Source organism: Rhinichthys klamathensis, unplaced genomic scaffold, assembly GCF_029890125.1.
Source record: "Rhinichthys klamathensis goyatoka isolate OS25496 unplaced genomic scaffold, OSU_Roscu_1.1 h1tg000275l_1, whole genome shotgun sequence".
NCBI classification, from domain to species: Eukaryota; Metazoa; Chordata; class Actinopteri; order Cypriniformes; family Leuciscidae; genus Rhinichthys; species Rhinichthys klamathensis.
Window position 1 is genome coordinate 2406041 of NW_026606794.1, and position 21892 is coordinate 2427932.

The 21892-nt window shown below is 35.6% G+C and overlaps 2 protein-coding genes across 2 annotated transcripts; one reads left to right on the forward strand and one right to left on the reverse strand.

The window, feature by feature from the left end:
• Positions 1-75: 75 nt before the first annotated feature.
• On the reverse strand, positions 76-6204 carry senp3b (SUMO specific peptidase 3b). Its single transcript, XM_056268582.1, has 11 exons — positions 6037-6204; positions 4624-5367; positions 4064-4216; positions 3719-3830; positions 3444-3591; positions 3304-3351; positions 3107-3184; positions 1341-1478; positions 1091-1174; positions 915-965; positions 76-609 (listed from the first exon to the last, which is right to left on the reverse strand). Exons 2-11 carry the CDS (start codon positions 5327-5329, stop codon positions 499-501), a joined length of 1629 nt encoding a protein of 542 aa, XP_056124557.1. The 5' UTR covers positions 5330-5367; positions 6037-6204; the 3' UTR covers positions 76-498.
• A 1760-nt stretch (positions 6205-7964) lies between these two features.
• tnk1 (tyrosine kinase, non-receptor, 1) lies at positions 7965-19560 on the forward strand. Its single transcript, XM_056268584.1, has 14 exons — positions 7965-8236; positions 12135-12317; positions 13938-14008; positions 14098-14286; positions 14405-14557; positions 15497-15774; positions 15881-16007; positions 16127-16273; positions 16516-16610; positions 17298-17444; positions 17561-17625; positions 18302-18798; positions 19173-19268; positions 19371-19560. The coding sequence occupies exons 2-14, from the start codon at positions 12158-12160 to the stop codon at positions 19527-19529; spliced, it is 2184 nt and encodes a 727-aa protein (XP_056124559.1). The 5' UTR covers positions 7965-8236; positions 12135-12157; the 3' UTR covers positions 19530-19560.
• Positions 19561-21892: the final 2332 nt, after the last annotated feature.

Consider the following 21892-nt stretch of genomic DNA (forward strand, 5'->3'; position numbering starts at 1 on the left):
TGGGATTATTTCTAGTTTGAATAAGGGTGAATAATGCTAAGTAACATGATGAGAATACTACCATATTAAATCCTGGCCATTTCAAAATACAAAATTATTCATTACAATGTGACTAACAGAATAACAATTTAAGTGTTCTGATGATTACCCAGATCGTTATTTTCATAAGACGATTTATTAAAAACAAAACTGCAGACATGATTCATCACTTGCATCAGGGCACAGTTACTCTCATCTTTATGCACAGAACAAATACAAAACCCAAAACAGAATGTTCCATTTAAGCAGTATGTCACAAGGGCAAGACAGGCTGTCAACCGTGGATTACCTCAGATCTCTCAGTCAAGATGTTGGCCTCCAGTACGAAACCAACTGAAAAGGTTATACAAAATAAAAATAAAAGTGAGTGATGAAGAAATATCCTCATTGTGAAGTCTCTCAAGCTTTTTGGACAAATGTATCTCTTTCCTCACTGGTTGTGCAGTCTTTACACAAATATCACAGTGAGAGCTTGCAATGACACAGTTCTTTGTACATAAGTCTCCTCAGCTTGGGCATGTCCTGCTGACGGAAGCTGAAGGGCTGACCCAATGCGAGACACTTGCAGTACTAAAGAAGAGGTGGATAAATAAAGAGAAATAAAAGGTCACTCTTATGTTTAGAACTGAGGAAAAGACATCAAACAACACATATTCGGACAACATTTTTCTGTGCATTTATGGAGTACTGTTTGTCGCATTTTGGATGAAGCATGTTAAAAACTTCAACCCACCACAGTCTATTTGAATGGATTTAACTCTAGATAAACAGTTATAAATGTACAGTATTGTGTCAGTTAATCTAAATCTTATCAACCACCACTTATCAAAACCCCAGACCATGGTCAGCTATATGAAAATGGTGTATGTACAAACCTGTAGGACAAATGCCCCACAGTCACTGTCATTATTCTGTCTGCCAACATTCTGTAACATAAAAAAAGAGGCTTTATTAACTGTCATTGAAACATTTGAACAGCATTAGAAAAAAAGAAAAGCCGTCACAACAAGTAGCAATTTGTGGAAATGTTCACTGCAGTGTCTGGACTTACCATTTTAAAAAAGCCTTTCCACCCAATCAGAAAATCTCTCTTGTCTTTTATCATGGCTTCTGCCTGCAGGTATTTAAAAATATGCTGTGGAGGGGAAAAATGGTCACTTAACTAATTAGAGTTACAAACATAAAGGTTAATTATTATATTGTTGTAGACATTGCACACAGGTTTAAAGAAATTTCAGTTTGTGGAGAAGATTTTGAGTGTACTATAGCACATAAGCACTATATTTTTATGTGGCTTATACCTTGGGGCAGCGGCGATTAAGAGTTCGCTGAGAATCGAAGTATGTGATGGAGCGCCGTTTAATATCAACCGAGACCAATGACCAGTGCACTTCTAAATGAATGGGAATCAACAAAAGATCCTTCTGGAAGATGTCCACCTGAAACATGTTTGAACGTGTGTTAATAAAAGCAAGAACAAGAAAAGTTCTGCTGATTTGCTTTAAGGATTAGCACTGAAGAATGGATCCACCTAAATATTATCAGATGTGTACATGTATATGATCTTGTTATATACATAACAAAATCTTCAAAAGTTTGGGGTAGTGAGATTTGTTTTTAGAGAAATTAACTTTTATTTAGCAAGGATGCATTACATTGATCAAAGTGACAGTAAAGATATTTATAATGTTAGAAAAGATTTCCATTTCAAATAAATGCTGTTATTTTGAACTTTCTATTTTTTAAAGAATCCAGCACAAAGTTTTCAACATTGATAATGATAAGAAATGTTCCTTGAGCACCAAATCAGCATATCAGATAGGGATGTCCCAATCAGATCACGCGATCGGAAATCGGGCCCGATCACGTGGTTTCAGACTCGATCGGAATCGGACGTTACCTCCCGATCAGGACTCGGATATATGTAAATTAGGGGTGTAACGGTACATGAATTCGTAATTATTGAACCGTTTCGGGACGAGGCTTCCGGTTCGGTACCCATACAAACCGAACGATTCCTAGGACCATTTTTCCTGCAGACAAAATCCACGCTGGCGCGATCACCACAACGTTGCGCAACATCAAATGGCAAACGTAATGAAAGCGGAACGAATCTTCGCTACTCATTATATTGTGCTTAACGGACCATTTATCAGTTCGGACCAGCAACATCTGTGCAGCGCGAGATCAAGCGACACTGTGCTAAGAGATCCAGTGAAGAAAACATTTGAACTCGCCACTGAAGTAATAACATCGCTTCGAGATCTAGTGAGAAGCATTCAAATTTCTCCGTTATTAACCGTAGATCTCTATTAGATCAAACAGCGCTGCGGTGGGAACCAGGAGAAACATTGTGAACATGGATTTAATGTTGCACTTCAAAACTCAAATATTATATAAATATATATTTTAATGTTATTTTTAATGTGATTACCAAAACATTATTTGTTCATCCTTCAAAGATTACCCCCATTTATAAACCTGAAAGTTTCAAGGTGTAGGAAAACTCAAACTTATTTAAAGGTTTTTCTTTTAATAAATAGGAAATTTCTCTGGCATTTCTTGAACCGAACCGCACATTTTGTGAACTGTTACACCCCTAATGTATATATATTATCTGTTAACAGAGTTGTTGAATGTTAAAATAAGGTGAATTAAATAAAAAATAAGGAACATCCTGGATCTGTTTTTTTCTCTCTTCTTTATTCTTTTTTATGTATTATATAAGTATCGGATCGGGACTCGGTATCGGTAGATACTCAAAATCAAATGACTCGGACTCAAGGGCAAAAAAACCTGATCGGGACATCCCTAATATCAGATATATTTCTGAAGGATCATGCGACACTGAAGACTGGAGTAATGATGCTGATATTAAGGAATATATTACATTTTTTCTCCTATACTAAAATAGCAATATTTCATAATATTACGGGTTTTTTATTTTATTTAATCAAATAAATGCAGCCTTGATGAACATAAGAGATTTCTTTCAAAAACATTTAACATCAAAATTTTTGAATGGTAGAGAACTTTTGTGAGGTAGTGAAGTTTACAGTTCTCTTACATTCTTTGTCCACCGTTTCACTCCATCATAACCTTTGGTCCTCAACTTGTCATAAAAGAAACTGTTGAAGAAGTGCACCTAAAAGTAAATGAGATGACATTAGATACAACTGAAACCACTGAACACAAGTGAATACAACTGAACTGTATAGCAGAAAAGAAAGAATTCAATGGGAGAAATAAGAAAAGAATATTCACCTTTTCAGGCACTGAATCCATCACAAGGTCTCCATACATGTTCATGATCTTAAAAGATCAGATGAAATAACAATGTGTGTATTAAGCAGGCCTGAGAAAAACTAAATCATTAAATGTATCATGTATAACTCAAAACTGACCTGGTCATTGAGCCAATTCTGTCCATAGAGGGTGCTAAGATCATCCATTGAGAGAACATGACGCTTGTAATTCACCCGGAACCCTTTCAACATGGCAGTCCCTGATGACCTCTGGTAGGATTGAATTAAATTTTGCACCACAATCTTCCTGTGGGCACATGGTAAAGAAAAATACTTTGGCTTTCCTTCTAAAGATCTATGTGATACACAGTAGATGCTCAAAGACAAAGAACTAAAAGAAAATGAGTGTGTTTGAGGTTGTGCATAAGTGAGACCTGTGAGTCTGAGAAAAGTCCTCATTGAAGATGCCCTGCAGTTCCTCGACAATATCATCTGATTGTACAGGAATTAGACTTCCATACTTTCGAAGGTATTCATCAAGAAGACCTGAGAAATAAATAAATGCATGCATTAGGTACCACCACCACTGAGTTTGGATTTTACACATTTTAACACCAAGATCTGTGATGACCGAGGAGTATTACATCCATTTTGGCCTGCAATCTTGGCATAACCCAATATTATCTAAATATGCTGGACATTCTTCCATATCATAACCTAAAGAGATAATATGAGATAGGATGTATGTTTCTGCAGCTTCTAGACAACAGGAGTTCTACCTTGGACATAAGCCCTGTGCTCCTCTGTTAGGACCATCTCCATCTTTTGAGTGGTTGGCTTCACGGGTATAGAAAGATATTCCCGAACCCCAGTCACAACTGAATTTGACTGAGAATCCCTACGATAACCATTGAAACCAAAAAAGGGATTTTCTGTGGAGAGAGAACAAACATTAATATAATGCAATTTTGGCTATAATTCTATTTACTTTAAATCAGGGGTTGTCAATCTTTTAGATGCCACAGATCACTAAATATGATCATCCTAATGCGAGAGACCCCGTCCTAAAATTTAAAAGGCAGATATTTTGTTTTCATGTATATAGTTAGATTTATGATTTATTTCAATAAAATTTATATATATTTTTAAAAAATATTTTGACATGTATTGTATTTATAAATGTCAAATGTATTTACTTTTTTTTTTTTAAAAAGTAATGATCTTTTCTATAAACTTTTCAACAGACCTCCTAGTACTCCCTTGCAGCCCCTTGGGGGTCCACATACCCCAGTCTGAAAACCCCTCCTTGAGAAAACAATGAGAAAAGGAAAAATCTCACCTGGTTCTCCTCTTGTTGTCTCCAAACCTATTTGTGATGAGCCCAAGGTGGCACATTCCTGTTCTTGTCTCTTGCTGGCATAAAGGCTATACCGGCGCCACCTCCTTGCCCGTCGATACCCTAAGTTGCCAACCCATTGCGCCCGCTGTCTCCACGTTTTCCAATTCTGCACAAGCCGGTTGCGTAACCTTGCACTAGACCGTAGTCTTCGCCAGCGCTTCAGTCTTTGCTGCCTAAGTCCATGAAGTCGAATCTGGAAGGGATTCTCAGGAAAGTCTCTAGCTTGGAATTTGGCCTCCCCTTCATGTGAGGACATCTGCTGCCGATAATTGTTAGCGAGCATGAGTTGTGGTTGAGATTCAAATGGCATTTGCCAGTCTTCCACTTCATCTTTCTCTTCCCAGGAAGCACACTCAGAATCTATCTCTTCCTCTTCTTCTTCTTCTTCTTCTTCTTCTTCAATATCTTCTTCATTCTCATCAAATCCAAGCTCTTCATCAACTTCTACTGGTTCTATGTACTCTCCAGTCCAGATTCGCTCCTTGTGAGCTATTTTGAGGTGAATGGGGCTGGTGGTGTCGGGAGGGGAGTTTGGATCCATTAGATCACCTCCCATGCCCCCAACGCTGCTGGCCTCCTGGCTCACAGTCAAGGAGAGTTCCCCTTGCCAGCGGTTCTGGGCCAGGCTTCCACCACTGTCTCTCATAGTCCACTGGCAACCTGCTACCTGCGCCAGCTTGCCGTCTGCAAGAGTGAAAAAAAATGTGAATTGGGGTAAATTCAGTACCCTAAAGTTTGTTTCTGATGCAGGTGGACAATTTGCATAATACAAATGTTTTTTTATAACTGACTGGTAACAGGTCTTGTATAATATATGGTGATTGTCAAAGTGGAGTACATATTAGACATCTTACATACATCTCATTTTCATTTATATATGTATATATATATATATTACATTCTGTTTTCATTTTGTCTTATTTAAAAGGATCAAATACAAAAGAGCAAAACACTTCAGACAGAAAGCAAGTATTAGAATTAATAATACATTACATTCTCACAATAATTTAACAATTTCTCCGCGTTTACCCAAACGTGATTCATGAAATTTGCACATATATTCATGCACAATGGTAAAATGCAACTATCAACAACAAAATGAGCGAAGAACATATTATACAGATTCACATCTAGCATGCCTAATCAAAGCATTTCAATAGTCGAGAGAACAGTAGTTCTCATATCTAGAGAACAACACATCTTTTGTGTATTTTGCAACGTCGTTATAAGCCGAATAATCCACGGTTGCTTAGGTAGTTTTCGATCTCTGGCATGTGCAAATTCGCTAATTAGCTGAATAGCTAACAGCTACATACTGTGCAGTCTCTTGATTTATACCCACATATCACTCACCTTTTACGTGCAGGTTTAAACCAATGTAAATTAAAAACACACGCGGCAGCTTTGCCTTCAATTTCAATGAATTTGGGGCAAAGAAACCAGATTGTGCATTACGAGGATTTCCACCTCAATCAATGAATACAGTCGCGGTCTTTGCACGAAACCATGACCAGCTGCTGCGCGCAACTGATGACATCATTGACCTCGTGTAATGCACATGGGTAATGCATGGTGTAATGGCGTTACAGACCCTTGCAAAATAAAGCATACAAATAATACTCATAATAATGTCATATAAAGATACTTACAACATGTTAACATAGAAATATTGGATTAAATCGTGTGATGAAGGAAGTAATAGTAAAATAAAAATAAGTTTCAATTGGAGTGTGCCCCCTTCTTAAAGACACTTTTTTTTTCTGAATCAAGTATGTAGAATTTACTTAGATATTTAATAGGTTTCAAAATAAAATGTTAGTAGGTTTTCAGTAGCTGAATTTAAATAGCTATCCTTCAAATACTTTGTCTCATACTCATCTATTTTCACCTTTTTCTATGCTGTCATTAGGTTATATCGTGTGGTGTTTCCAGCCTGAAGTAAGATCCTATAAGAACATGCTGCATATTTCTAGGCGTCACAATATGATGGGAAGGAAGAACTTAAAAATTGCACTAGTCTGGCTAAATGATGACGAGTCCTTTGAGTTGCAACAGCAGTTGAATCAACAGATTCACAGCAAATGGGATTTCCCAGAACTCAGCTGTTAAATATCTGATGTGGTCCATTATTATATATATAGCTACAAAGGTTTCCACTTTTTGGTTATTGACAGATTAAATTATTGGTCATTGATGAATAGTTTGGTTGATGGCAATGATTGCATACATTTAGAGCAGATTTCCATGCAGTGAAGTTGCAGTTAGTTTTATAGAATCCAATGGGTCATACTTATGGATCACAAATAATAATAATAATAATAATAAAAGAAAAAAGAAAACATGTATAGCCTACATCAGTTTTCTATTGGTAAAGTTAGCATGGACAAACCATGATGTTTCAATATGATATATACAGTATAAATACAGAACCAGGAAGTGAATTGTTCATAAAAGTTATTTGGGTGATTACCTTAAGCCTTAAGGGTAATGTAATACATGATTTCACGTGATCATTTGCATATGTATGCGTGTGTGTGTCTCTGTGACAAGAAGAAAGTCCATAAATATCCAGTCGAACTGGAAAGACAGGATCAGAGAGGCATGACTGAAAATGTCACTGGGGGAAATAGTCTCTGTTTTCAAGTGCTTATGATGCAGGGCTTTATAGTTCACATGTGAGTTCCTTCATGCTGAGTGTACTAATACAATAACTCCAAAGTTTCCTGTCACACCCATTTATTTTCATTTGTCATTAAACAATTGTTGATGCCTTTTATGTCAACACTTCTATTGTTTTAATGTAGCCTATGCCTATAACACGAAATAAGCCAATGTATACACCACGTTTAAAATAATTTATTAGTAAAATGTAAATAAATGGAAAAGCATAATTTTGTCAAACTACTTAATATTCAAAATAAATATAAGTTACAGACACAAATAGACACAGTGTAAAGTTTTATTTATTATAAAGAGTATGAAATAATAATATCTTTATATAGCCTATAGAATTATGATGGGTAATAAAAAACAATAACGTGGTCACTAGTGCCTTTTTTTAAAAGTAGATTTTTGAAATCATGCAGCATAATAAATAAAAAAAACGGGGGAAAGGAAGAAGATAAATATCTACAAAATCTATATGACTGTCAAATTTGGAAAGGAAAACAACAATCATTAGTATGATGTAATAGAAAGGTATAAATCCAGCAGGTGAAGAGGGGGAAGTATTGGTGAAGGGCAGACGACGTGAGGAGGCGGAGTGAGGGAGAACTCAGACCGAAGGCTTTAAAATCACATAGAGACGTCATACGCAGTCTAAAACACCTGTCCTTATTTTAAAAACTACTCTTATAACTTCAGATAAATGATAGTCAGAATACTACTTTTTTATAGGCTGTTCTAGTATGGCGGATTATACCAATATAAACATACGTGAAACTCACTGAAAATGAACGACTTAAAGGACATCTTATACCAGGAGTGCATTTGACACGAGCTGAAGAAGAACTGAAGTGATTCGATTGTGGACAATAACGTCGATCGTTTATTTGTAAGTATACGTTTTTGTTAAGTAGCATTCTTATTCTGCAACAAGTGAATTATATCTTGAAATAAGTAATATTTAATCAAAGTGCACGAGAGTCTAAACTGGTTGGTCAAAACTAAGGATTTTTTTTGAGACTGTCTTTGTTTTTTTGTTTGTTTGGTTTTGTTTTTTATTGCAGAACTTATACATAACTACCAGCTCAGGGAAGTTACAAAACTAAGTATTTACTAGGGAATTATTTTTTGAAAAAGCGTCATTTCCGCTTTGTTGTTATGCTTAAGTTCAAACACTCACCTGGGTGGGCACAGTATTTAAGTCGTCATTGTCTGCTGTAATGGCTGGTTTATAGTACAAAGTGAAACTATGAGTAGGCTATTATTATATGTACGTTTGCGTTCTGAAGCTACATTAAAGACTTTCCTTTGTATCGGTGTATAATAATTCCTCTGTAGTTTATTCTAGTCTATAGGATAGGCTATATATATAATGTTAATCTTTATGCAGTTTTTTCCTACCTAAAGTGTGTAGTTTCAGTTTCAGTGTAGGCCTATGTGTTTTTTATATTTGTTGAAATTACACATTTTGTAAAAAAGAAAAAACTGAACTGACATTATTAATGCTGTATTATTAATGCTGTCATCTGTTTAGCTATTTCATGTTTGTGTAAAAAATGGGGGAAAAATCCCAGAACTCATTCTGAATTTTGAGTGGCCTGGCAACCTTAAAGACTACAACAAATCTCTTAAATAACTGTGATATAATAAGTAGTACTACACTGTTAATTGGAAAATTAGTAATATGTAGTATGACCCACATATTTATTTGTGACTAACTGTCCGGTCATAAGTCACCTGCATATGTTTGACACATTTCTATAGTTTTTGAAGGATTAAAGTCACACCTTTTGACAAAAAATGGCAAACAAACAGAAGCTGTCATTTGTTTCAATGCGCTGGGTTTACACTCCTTCATAACTTTGTAAATGGCCACTCTTTTCTGCTTTCAAGACTTTCAAGGTTTGAAACATATTTGATTACAGTAATGCTGTAGATCTGTCTGATTTATCAGTTCACACCCAGTTTCAGACGAGACTATGAAATGTGAACGGGAAACAACCAAGCCTGGCTTCATCAAGTTGGCTAGAGGAAAACAGGCCTGAATGTTGCAACTTGTTAACTGAAAGGTGTTGTTGTGTGATAATCTTTCAGTGTCCTCTGAAGATCATTTTCTCTTGTCATTCGGGGTGTGGATTTTGGGTGTGTAGTCTTAGAATCTTATTTTGACGCTCTCAGGTTACCTGCTCAGACAAGCCCCCATAGTTTTAGAGTGATCTCTTCAAGTATACTGGCTGATTATTCACTAAAGGTCATGTGTCTGAGTTGGTCTGTATGTTGTCCTAGTTCTGTAAACACAAAAGTGCAGAGAGTTTCTCATTTTCTCTTTGTACGCATGCTGATGGGAGTTCACATACACGTGAAGGCAATGACAGTGCTGAACAGGCCAAATAGTATTTATTTGAGGTTTCATCCTATTCTGCACATAACTTTAAAGCAATGCTTTGCTTACTTGTGCATACAGTATGAAGCTGTTAGAGGGGGATTTCCTTGCCAATACAAACAAGTTAGAATACTTTAGAGAGGTATTCAGTGGTCATTCATAGCATTATTGCTTTATGAGTTTAATTGTATTGAACAGGTAAATCATTCTCTTTTAGACACACATGCCTTGGTTGCCCACATACCTTTCTCCTCATTTGCATCTGCTGAAAAAAGTGGTTTGTTTGGTTTATAAACTTCTCTGCTCCCTTGCTTCAAGTATCAGATTGTTTTGTCCTGTAAGTTGCTATGGTTATATCACTGTCAATCATTGCTGTTTTGGATAGAGTTGTAAATCCAGAAACTTTGCAGCATGAAAAACAAACTTTTATTCAAATTGTATATGGATTATAAACAGACAACGAGCAAAGAGCGCTCCTTTTATAATCACTGAAGCTTGGTGTTTTGCGCTGTGTTGAGCAGATTCTGACTAACTTAAACACCTCTGATTGGCCATTGCGTTCACATGCTCAACAGGTATGTCTGTGATTGGCTACAATGATCAACACTTCGAAAACACATTGGGTCTCATTCATGAAACATTCGTAAATATACGAGTAAATATGAGAGTGATTTGCGCATAAAGAGACCTTCCCGAAAACTCATCTCCTGATTCACATATACTTCGTAAACATCAGATGTGATAGTGAAATGTGTGTGTGTGTGTGTGTGTTAATGAATTCCAATCAGTCGTAAATGGGATGCGCGTACACGCTCATTCTCAATTACCATAAATCCCGCCCATTAAATCCGACTGACAACTATATATGGGCATCATATTATGACACCAAATGAAGGATTTCAACATGTCTTCTCAAAAGCGAATGAAAAAGAAAAATTTCTCAGATGCAGAAATCGAAGTTTTATTATCAGAAGTTCATTCAAAACACCACATTTTATTTTCAAGCGTAGGCTACATAGTGGCGTATCAGGTCCTAAAAAAAGGAAGCTTGGCAGGATATTACAGATGCAGTTAATGGAGTTTCATCTGTTAATCAAACAGTCCCAGAAGTAAAAAGAAAAACCGTATGTAATTACTATATATATTCTTTCAAAATGCTGTGTAAATGTACCCGATTAAGCTGAATTAAAATGCAGCTAGTTGTTAGAGCAAAACGTTCGGATGTTAAACTCACTAGTTAGGCTACGCGTGGCTGGGAGCAGGTGTACATTTCTTTCGTACCAACTAACATTTAGAAAATAGGAACATTTTAATGAATCCGAAAAATTTACGGCAGAACCACTTTACACACGATTTACACAAAAATTCGTTCTGCTCGTGGTTCATGAATGAGACCCATTGTAAATAGAAACCTTTGAAGCTCTTCACAGAGCGCTTACACGAATACACACGGGAGCATTCGAAAGCATCTGCCTATCACCGGGTATTATAAAAAACATTAAAAAAAAACTATGCAAATGCAAAAAAACATTTCTTAATCTTAAAGTTAATGTTAATGTCAACATTTACGAATAGATTTATTCAAATCAAAAATTGTATCTGTTAATATTATTTAATGGACCTGAGCAAACATGAACTAACAATGAGCAGTTTTATTTTTATTAAATTATGTTAACAAAGATTAATAAATATTGTAACAAATGCTCATTGTTCACTAAAGTTAGATAATGCATTAACTAATGTAATCTCAGAGGACCTTATTGTTAGCCTGGCTCCGCCCTCCTACGTACTTCTGCTCAATTTTCATTTTCCTTCAGTACTAATGGTGCGTTCACGTGCTATGGTAATTATGGTAAATATCAAAAGCCGACATGGAAAATGCACATGAACACCCCCTCATGTGGTATTTTCCACTGGGCAACTCGTAGAATATTTTGATGCACGAGTTGCCGAGATGAGATTACCTTTGACCTTTTCAAAATGGCGGAGAGCAACGCAAGAGTTGTGAATGGTAAAAATATGTACTATTCATGATCTAGAAAATATACAGCATATTATTTACCGTTTGAGTTTTGATAAATCATTTTCTTGCTGTAGCAGATGACTTAAGCAATCTAAAATAGTTTTAGCTAAATAACAGGTCTGGATCTCCATCTTTTTACCACATTAGGACAACAAAAGCACTTGAACGCAACACACTGAGATATTTAAACACTAAAGAGATATTTAAATACAGTACTCTATGTGTATAGAACTAGTTTCTATGAAAATAAATACAAAACTGGAAAGTGCTAACCACCAGAAAAATAAAGAATCTCTTTCAATCGAGTCACACTCTCAGATTTTTTAGGGTTTATCGTACTTCCTTTTTTGATCTCATCTCATTGTTCTGTTTGCCTCTCAGAGTTGCTCTGGGACAGTCTAATAATGATGGATCATGACACTCAGTGGCTGTACCAGCTCCTCGCTGAAGTGCAGCTAGAGAGATTCTACCTAAGGATGCGAGATGGACTCAACGTGACACGAATTGAACACCTGAACTACGTTAAAGAAGCAGATCTTGAACAGATTGGCATTAGTAAACCAGGTTTGTCTTGTAAAGCAGTTTTTTATTTGATTTGTTTTGTGTACTTAAATCTCTTTCAGGGCTAAATATAATGTTTCTGATATCATTATTACCTTTACAGTTTTTCACAATTGCTAAGACACGTTTCTTGAAGCCTTCACTCATTTTCTCAACATTAAACAAAACCAAATCTTCAAACTAATTACAAAAAAACCCTGACTTTTTTGGAAAAAATCAAAATCAAACAAACGGCTCAAAAGCATTTCACCTGTTCTCAAAATCAAAGCTTTCAGATCATACACACATCAGTCAATATATAAACACTACAGAACATTCATTAGACACTACATAGCAGCATCCAGAGCATGTAGTTACAAATAAATTATATTGTATAAAGTAAACAAATTTTGCAATTGCATAATCACAACTTGGTAAGGTGAATATATTGTACACTGTATGCATTTTGCAAGTATAGTGCTCTATATCCAGCACTTGCATATTGTAAAAATGCAGTAGTCTAACTACAAAAGCCCAAAAGGTCAAAGAAACAATCTTTTTTTTTTTTTAAAACAGCAAAATCCAGTCCAGTACAGTTTTTCACAATTGTTAAAACACTGACTAAACTCTGTCTTCTGAATCTAATTCTCAATTGCCGAAACCAGTTTGTCAAATAAATCGGTCTTTCTTCAAAACCTTAAACAAGTTCATGCAGTTGGACACCATTTGCAAATCTCATGCATTCTTTTTGCAAAACTCTAAACATTCTCACTAACTAAAACACATTTTGCACTGTGATGCACTGTAACACAAGTGGCAAAAGTGGAACACAACTACCACACAGTTTTCATCGTTTACACACAATGGCCCAAAATGGTGTACTGTAACATGCTTTTCATTTAGAGTTTTCTTTGACCTTTTGGACATGAACTTGAAATATTTGACAAATATGTTTAGGCAACTGAGCATTTGGTTCAGAGAATGGGGTTTAGTGTTTTAGCAATTGTGAAAAACTAATGTAAACTCTTAGAAAAAATGTAAATCGTGTTCTATAGCCATAGGGTTCTATATATCCATAGGGTTTATGACTCAATTTTAAAGAACCATTAATGCTAAAAAGGTTCTATATAAGAAGAAATGTCTTAAATGTTGGTTCAGAGAATGGGGTTTAGTGTTTTAGCAATTGTGAAAAACTAATGTAAACTCTTAGAAAAAATGTAAATCGTGTTCAATAGCCATAGGGTTCTATATATCCATAGGGTTTATGACTCAATTTTAAAGAACCATTAATGCTAAAAAGGTTCTATATAAGAAGAAATGTCTTAAATGATGGCAAAATTCTTTCATGTTTAACATGTTATTTAAACAAATTCTAGTCAGTGATAAAGCATGTTTACAAAAAAAAAAAAAAAAATTAAATTAATTATAACTAAATCCATAAATTGATCCCATGATGGAAACCCCTAGAAGGTTCTATATATTAAGTGCCTGACAGAACCCTTTAAAGTTCTATAAAACCTTTTCTTCTAACTTGTAACATGTTCTGTGTGTCTGTTTGTTAGTTCTTTGTTTTGAATTATTTTCTTAGCTTTGTATTTATTGGGGTTTTCCTGTGATTTTTTTTTTTTGTGTGTGTGTCAAAAGGACAACGACGATTATGGGTAGCCGTCAAACGTTACAAAAACAACATGCGACCAAGGTCGTGGATGACGAAGGTATAGTAGTATTTCACATCTTTACATACCCTCTCTGTTTATTCATTAACTTTGCCTACCTGTGATAATCACTGTCTGTTTTCTGCTAGCCCTTCAATGCTCGCACCCCTGAGGGAAGTGAGCAGCATAATGTTGTTGGGTCAGGCCAGGGGCCAGAGGCAGGCCGCACGTTCCCCTGTCTTATCCAGAACAGTGAACTGATCTTTGGGGACAGGCTAGGCTCAGGTTCATTTGGGGTAGTTAGGAAAGCAGAATGGCACACACCGACTGGACGAGTGGTGAGTAGGCTACTCTATACCAAAAATGACCATCTACGTATGTCCTCTTTTTGTCTACTAAGATGCTTAAACACAGGAATGAATGTCACCCTAATGGTCATGTTTCCCTCTTTTTAAGTTGCCTGTAGCAGTGAAAACCTTGAGGAGTGGATCGTGCAGACAGGACAACATGGTGACTGAGTTCCTCCAGGAAGTTAATATTATGCAGTCTCTGGACCACCCAAACATTATACACCTCTATGGTGTTGTCCTTACTCATCCTCTTAAAATGGTAAACATAACTTTTCATCTAAAATCATATTCTTTACTAATATTTGATTATTTGTATGCATATACATAGCCTATAAATGACTTATTCCCTTTTACTGTTTATTGTATCAGTTCTGCTGACATTCAGACCAAAACATGAATGTGAGTGTGATATTGGGTTTTATATAACAGTTCAATAAATAAGAAGTTAATATTGAGTATCTACACAGTTTAGATACAATATTTCCATTTACTTTTACTTGTGCTCCGCTTAGGAAACAAAGGTTCAAATTACAGCAGAATTAACCACTGCACATTCCTCAATGAATCAGTGTATTTGAGCGAATCTGTTGAACGAATGATTCAATGACTCGCTTGTAAAGACCTGAATTAATTGCGTTTCTGAACGAAACAGTTTATTCAATGATTCAGTAATTCACTCATAAAGGGAATAACTTTTCGCTACATACTGGCGCAACAATGTAACTTGTAGAAAGTACAATACAAAATAACATTTTTATATTAGTATAACATCTTGGAGCATACAATGCATTACTTTTCGGTCATTTGTATTTTACTTTACATTTGTTTGTTTTTATTTTACATTATTGTAATCCCTCTTAGAGAGTGGAGTAAAATAAAACTGTATAAATTTGATATTGTTTAAAGAATGTACACTACTGTTCAAATATTTGGGGTCAGTGTTTGGGGTATTTAATTTGAAAAAAAAAATATATATATATATAAACAAGGATGCATTAAATTGATCAAAAGTGACAGTAGAGACATTTATTATGTTACAAAAGCTTTCTATTTCAAATAAAGGCGGTTCTTTTCAAAGAAAGAATCCTGAAAAAAAAATGTATCATGGTTTGCACAAAAATATTAAGCATTGATAATCATAAGAAGTGCTGGTGATACTAAGATGGATACCATAATTACACTTTTTCTTTTTTATCAGGTGACAGAGCTGGCTCCCCTTGGTTCTTTATACGACACTCTGCGTATACGGCAGGGAGAATATCCTCTTTCACGACTCTGGCTCTTCAGCACACAGATTGCTGTAGGTATGGAGTACCTAGAGTCCAGACGCTTCATCCACAGAGACCTTGCCGCCCGGAATGTGTTCTTGGCTGCTAGAGAGCAAGTGAAGATTGGAGACTTTGGACTAATGAGAGGCTTGAATCTGAACAAAGACCCCTATATCATGACGCCACACAAACGCATCCCCTTCGCATGGTGAGAAGCTGAATTTAAGCACAGCAAAGAGTAGAAACAGTGAGCTTCATTGTTTCACTATTACACAGTTAGGTCAAGGAAAGTAATTCCAGCCTCCTTTCTCTAGGTGTGCTCCTGAGAGTTTGCGTGTGGGTTCTTTCTCTCATGCTTCAGATGTCTGGATGTTTGGTGTCACATTGTGGGAAATGTTCACTTACTGTGAGGAGCCCTGGTTGGGACTGTCTAGCAGACAGGTATATAGTTGGTTTGATGCAGTTAAACTGTAAAAAAATGATGTGTTTTGTTTATGAAGTGCAGCTGTAAACGCCACTATTTCCATTGGTGACTAATGGATGCGTGTTGTGTCGTGTAGATTATGTGTCGTGTAGAGCGGGAAGGTGAGCGGTTGGAGAGACCTCCAGACTGTCCGCAGGAGTTGTACTCTGTAATGCGCAAATGTTGGGCCTGCAGTCCTGCTGACCGACCGACCTTCTCACAGCTCACCACCATGGTAGCGGATGTAAGTGTTAAGCCTCTGCCTCTCATTAAAAAAAAGAATCGCATTAATATACACTACTGTTCAAAAGTTTGGGGTCAGTAAGTATATATTTTTTACCAGATAAATGCAGCCTTGATGAGCATAATCTTACCAACCCCAATCTTTTGAACAGCACCACTTGTGCTATTGATATTACAAAAGATGTATCTAAACTCAGGATGTATTCTTTCTCTAATTTCTCTCTCTCTTTAATGTATTTTCAGGCACAGCCAATGGAGGTTCGTGCCGTGAAAGATCTCATAGATCCCAGAAAACTCTGTCTACAGGCGAATGATCTAGTGACTGTAATAGACCATGGGTAAGAGAGCCCAAGGGCAAACAATATTTTAATGTATTTTTCTTTTTCTTTTATTTACCCCCTTCTTTTTGTTTATTTTTGATATTGTCCTTCGTTTATTTTCTATTGTCTATTTCCTTTACCTTATGCTCTTTGGCAGTATTGTTAATAGTCATGCCAATAAATCTTAGTTGACTCTGACTCTGATAAAGGTCGTTGTGGGTAATTATTAACCTGTCTCCCCTCCCTTTGACTTAGTAGCATTCCATTCATAGTTCAACCCTTTTGTCTGACTCTGATGCAAACCACACTTGGACAGTACAAAAATTCAACAAAATTGAATTTGACAGAACAAATTCCTTATAATTTAATAATTACAGCAAAACCAATGGGTACCAATGACTTTAAACAGTTTTAAATACAGTATATATTAGTGACATTTGATACTATTGAAATAATATGCATATGCAATATGCAATATGCATTAGCAGATAGATTTCCAAATATACAAATATATATATATATATATTGAAGTTTGGAGTGCAAATTAAGAACACAGATGTTAAAGCAGGCCAAGACTTGACGGAAAATGGAAGGTGCTGTGGATTATTCATCTAAATGTATTTGTAAATTAAAAGTAGAGAAACCAAATAGGGCTTTGTGGAAGTCATATAACTGACTATGCTATGCTCTTCTGTTTCCTCATAGGCTGGAAATTTGTGAGTGGAAGGGGCAAAACCAGAGAACTCTAAGTGTTGGCTGGTTCCCCCCTGTGTTAGCTGCCCCTGCTCTCACAGCAGCAGCTCCTGTGTCTGGTCCGACACGCAGCTGCCCCCCCCCAGAACGACCAGATGAGTGAGTGACATTTTAAATGAAGTTGTAAACTATTAGGGTTGAATTTACTAAAGAGCTGAATGTCACTCTAATGGGACTGTTTATGTGACTTTTGTCATTCAATGTGAACTTTTCAGCTCCAGACGTTGGAGGATTCCATTAGCAAGAGATAAGGCATGCTCAAATCTGAAGAAAATGTCAGGTTAGAATTTAAAATATACTGTAACAAACTTCTTACATTATCATTTGAGTATTATTGAAGGCCTGAACGTACTACAAAATAGGCTATTGTCTTGTACACATACACTAGCATTCAAAAGTTATGGGTTGGCAACATTTTTTAAAGAAATCAATTCCTGTAGTCCTAAAGGATTCATTAAATTGATAAAAAAGTGACAGTAAAGACTTTCACATTGTTATATAATTTTTTTTATAAAAAAACCTTTCTATTTATCAAATAATTTTGCAAAACATGTCATGATTTCCACAAAAATATTAAGCAGAACAACTGTTTTCAACATTGATGATAGTAAGAAATGTTTCTTGAGCACCAAATCAGCATATTAGAATGATTTCTGAAGGATCATGTGAAACTGAAGACTAGAGTAATGATGCTGAAAATTCAGCTTTGCCATCACAGGAATAAATTACATTAAAATATATTCAAATAGTTATAACAATATTACTGTATTTTTTATCAAATAAATGCAGCCGTGCTGAGTATAAGAGTTGTCTCTTATACTCAGCACGGCTGCATTTATTTGATAAAAAATACAGTAATATGGTCATTAAACAATCATTAAAACAATCTTACCAACCCTCAAATTTTGAATGATAGTTTATCCAATCCCATTCTGTGTCTTACTCTCAATCTTCAGGCATATCGATAAGCCTGGAGTCCATCCTTGATGTTTCACAGGACAAAGGTCAAGGTGGTGGTGGGAATGGAGCTCAGAGCCCTGACCCGCGCAGACTCATGCAGAGTAATTTGATGAGAGATCCCCGCAGGTTTAGTGATGCTGTTGTCATCCCACCTCCACGCCCACCACCCCCCAGCATCAAATGCATCAGCCCACCAACCAGCAGCTTCAAACCCCAGATGATGTTCCATGATCGGAGAACAGCAAATCCAGCTGGCTGGACCCCTCAAACTCATCCACAGCTACAGACACAGTTCCAATTCCAACCACAGCAGCAGTGTTTAGGGACTAACAACCTTGTCAGGATGGCACATCTGGCCAAGTCAAGCCCTCAGTTAGATGATGGCCTTGAGAAAGAGAAGGAGAGAGAGAAGGAGCAAGAGAAAGAAAGAGAGCGGGACAAGGGAAGGGAGAGGTATCCACCACAAGTAAACAAGGAAGCAGTCATAGCGCAGGTATGCAGATTTCTTCATGTTCAACAATTTTAAAATATTATAAATGTGATTGCAGTACTATTTATATAAAATTTAATAAAGAACTTACAGATATATTTATTATATATAATTAGTTTATATATATATTCAGAGACTACCATTCAAAAGTTTGTGGTCAGTAAGGTTAAAATAAATAAATAAATAAATATTATTTCGCCGTAGAACATGAGGACAACACGAGGACAGAAGAGCTGTCCGTTAATGAATGGGAAAACAATACTTACATGAAAAAATGACTTTTATTTGTATTTCGTAGTAAATTTATAAGTAATGTGTTTTAAAAAATATATTTTTTGTTTATTTTTTTGTGTAATACAATTCTCTTTTGTCATCAGGTTCAGGAGGCGGTGCATGGAGTGACCATTGAGGAGGCTCAGAGAGCTCTGCATCGTAATGACTGGAATCCTGCACGGGCGGAACAACAGCTTAAAGTAATAGAGAATTAACACTTGTTCAAAGTAAATGATTTCATACATTGCATACATTACTTTGATGGTCTATGTCATTCTTTTGGGTTTTCCTTGCATCATCAGACAGACCAGCTCTATTACATGAATCAGTGCTCTCGTGAGGAATGTCAAAAAATCCTCGCCCGCTACAACTGGGACCTGCATGTGGCAAGCCGTTACGTCTTCCGACTGGTTAAAGACAGAGAAAGAACTGCAGTGGATAGACGAGGAGAAAGAATTTAACGCAAGACAATGTCAAGCGTTAAGATTGTTCATAATTATTGAGGATGTAAAGTTTATTGTGATATCACTGAATTGTCAAGAGGTCACACAAAAACTCTCTTTTTCTTCCCTGATCAAGTTTCCATTCATCGCCAATGTGAAACTATCTATAGTGACTGTATTATTGCGTGAAACTATCTATAGTGACTGTATTATTGCTTGATGGATAAACTGGTGATATCAGTTGTTATTTTACATATGTTTGGAAAGACAGCATAATCGTTCGTATTAAATGCACAATGTTTTTTAACAGTTGCCATTCCAGTTGCCATTGTGACTGCTTATTGTTAATTTACAATTTTTTTGTATTCAAATAGTTTGTAATATGTGTATGTGATAAATTCAGTGAAACAGTGTAAATGTATATGATTTATGGAATGTTAGAAATAATTGTATATGTTTAATAAAGTAAAACTTGCTTTTTTGCAGATTTTCATACAATTATTAGAAATTAAAACCTACAAGGTTATGGAAAATAAAATGCTTTGTATTTTCCATAAAGAGATGACTCGATTTTTCACCAGTGTTTTAACGAACATTTTCCACATAAATACCAAGTTAGCCTATATTTATCACAAGAACAAAGTGTGCCATAAAATGCTGACAGAAAACTACCAGTACGTTATTGTTTCTGCAATTGTAAAGCATTTTAAACCTGTGCTTGTATTGTGACATTAAAACAAGACCTCATATGGTACAAGAATGTTCATTAACAAATAAATGTCCTATTAATTTTACATCAATACTTGAATGGGAAGTGCAAGGCTGAAAAGAAGAGTTGCTGTACCCAGAACAACCACAATGTGTCATAGTATCACAAATGTCTTTCAAAGAGTTATAAATGTAGGCCTAGCTACTTCCATACTGTAAATATATGTTCTGTAAAGCCTATATAGTGGCACCATATACCGCAAGGAAACCTCGCTGTCTCCAAAACTTGCCCAAAATCGAGACATTTTTAGCAGACAAGATGCCAAGCCAACATTGGATTTCTCTAGGTGATGTAGCAGTCTACAATTTACTCTAATGTGATGAATGAACTGAATGAAATAATCTTTACCGAGTCATTATTTTGATTAGCCTACTGTTATGTTATTGCCATATGACTGCATTTCACTTCTGCTATCTTCTATGAAAATAGTGAATTTCTATTTCAAATAAGCCTAAATGCTCCTCCTTTGAACTTTTGGTTCATTGAGAAAAAAACAGTTTCCCAAAAAATATTAAGTGGTTTTTTTTAGCACCAAAACAGAATATTAGAATGATTTCTGAAGGATCATGTGGCACTGAAGACTGGAGTAATGATGCTGAAAATTCAGTTTTGCCATCACATTAATAAATTACTTTTTTTTAATATAATGGATTTGAAAATAGTTATTTTAAATTGTAATTATATTTCACAATGTGAATTGTTTTTACTATATTTTTGATAAAATCTTATCGACCCCAGACGTTTGAACGTTAGTGTAAATTAATTATTATATGTATATCAAGCCATTGGGAAAGTTTAAGCATATTTTGGTACAATAACAGGAAAGTGAATGAATGGAAATCGAAATATAACATTTTAAATAAATTATTTGGTCCAGACATGCTGAAGACACTTTGAGGAAAAGTAACTGATTAATTTGTGACTAGAAAATAAAATCTTTTATTTTTTATTTAGTAGGCCTAGGTCATTTTAGTGCTATTGTTGAATTTACCAAACAATAACGCATTCTATATTCATTATCAGTGCGAAATTAAAACTCGCAAGTGGCATTGACCAAGCTTGTCCGAATATGGATATGTTCCAGGAGAATTTGGATATTATTACTAAAATACTTTAGAAGGACATCACCTAATTTATAGAATGTATTTAGACATTTATCTGATAATTATTTAATCTTGAATATTGCAAAATATGATTCCAGGAAAGGTTATAAATGTAAGTAAACTGGTTAGACAAGAACAAGTCTATCTTGACTTCCCATCCCACCTTTTTGACTTCCAATTCCTATGTGCCTTGGCAGCAGTATATCGTCAGTTCTGCCTGGAGAGCTAAATCTGATTATGAAAGCTAAATACTAATTATGAAAACGAGTGACAATAGAAACTGACACTTTCAAGAAACACGACCGAATGAGATTATATTCAGTAAATTTGGTTAATATCTGTTGTACAAATGTAACTACCAAGTTATGGAAAACACATGTCTGAATATTTCCTTAACAATGCATAGGCTTTCACACTAGTGTTGAAATTCACTGATGATGAAGGTAAGTGGACAGATAAGGCCCCATGAGCCATTTACATATACACTACCGTTCAAAAGTTTGGGGTCA

Coding starts and splice junctions, on each gene's coding strand:
- senp3b (XM_056268582.1), bottom strand. CDS start 5,329: ATGAGAGACAGTGGTGGAAGCCTGGCCCAGAACCGCTGGCAAGGGGAA. Junction 1,175..1,340: donor TTAATCGCCGCTGCCCCAAG/GTATAAGCCACA, acceptor TCCCCTCCACAG/CATATTTTTAAATACCTGCA. Junction 966..1,090: donor GGAAAGGCTTTTTTAAAATG/GTAAGTCCAGAC, acceptor TTTATGTTACAG/AATGTTGGCAGACAGAATAA.
- tnk1 (XM_056268584.1), top strand. CDS start 12,158: ATGATGGATCATGACACTCAGTGGCTGTACCAGCTCCTCGCTGAAGTG. Junction 12,318..13,937: donor GATTGGCATTAGTAAACCAG/GTTTGTCTTGTA, acceptor GTGTGTCAAAAG/GACAACGACGATTATGGGTA. Junction 14,009..14,097: donor CAAGGTCGTGGATGACGAAG/GTATAGTAGTAT, acceptor GTTTTCTGCTAG/CCCTTCAATGCTCGCACCCC.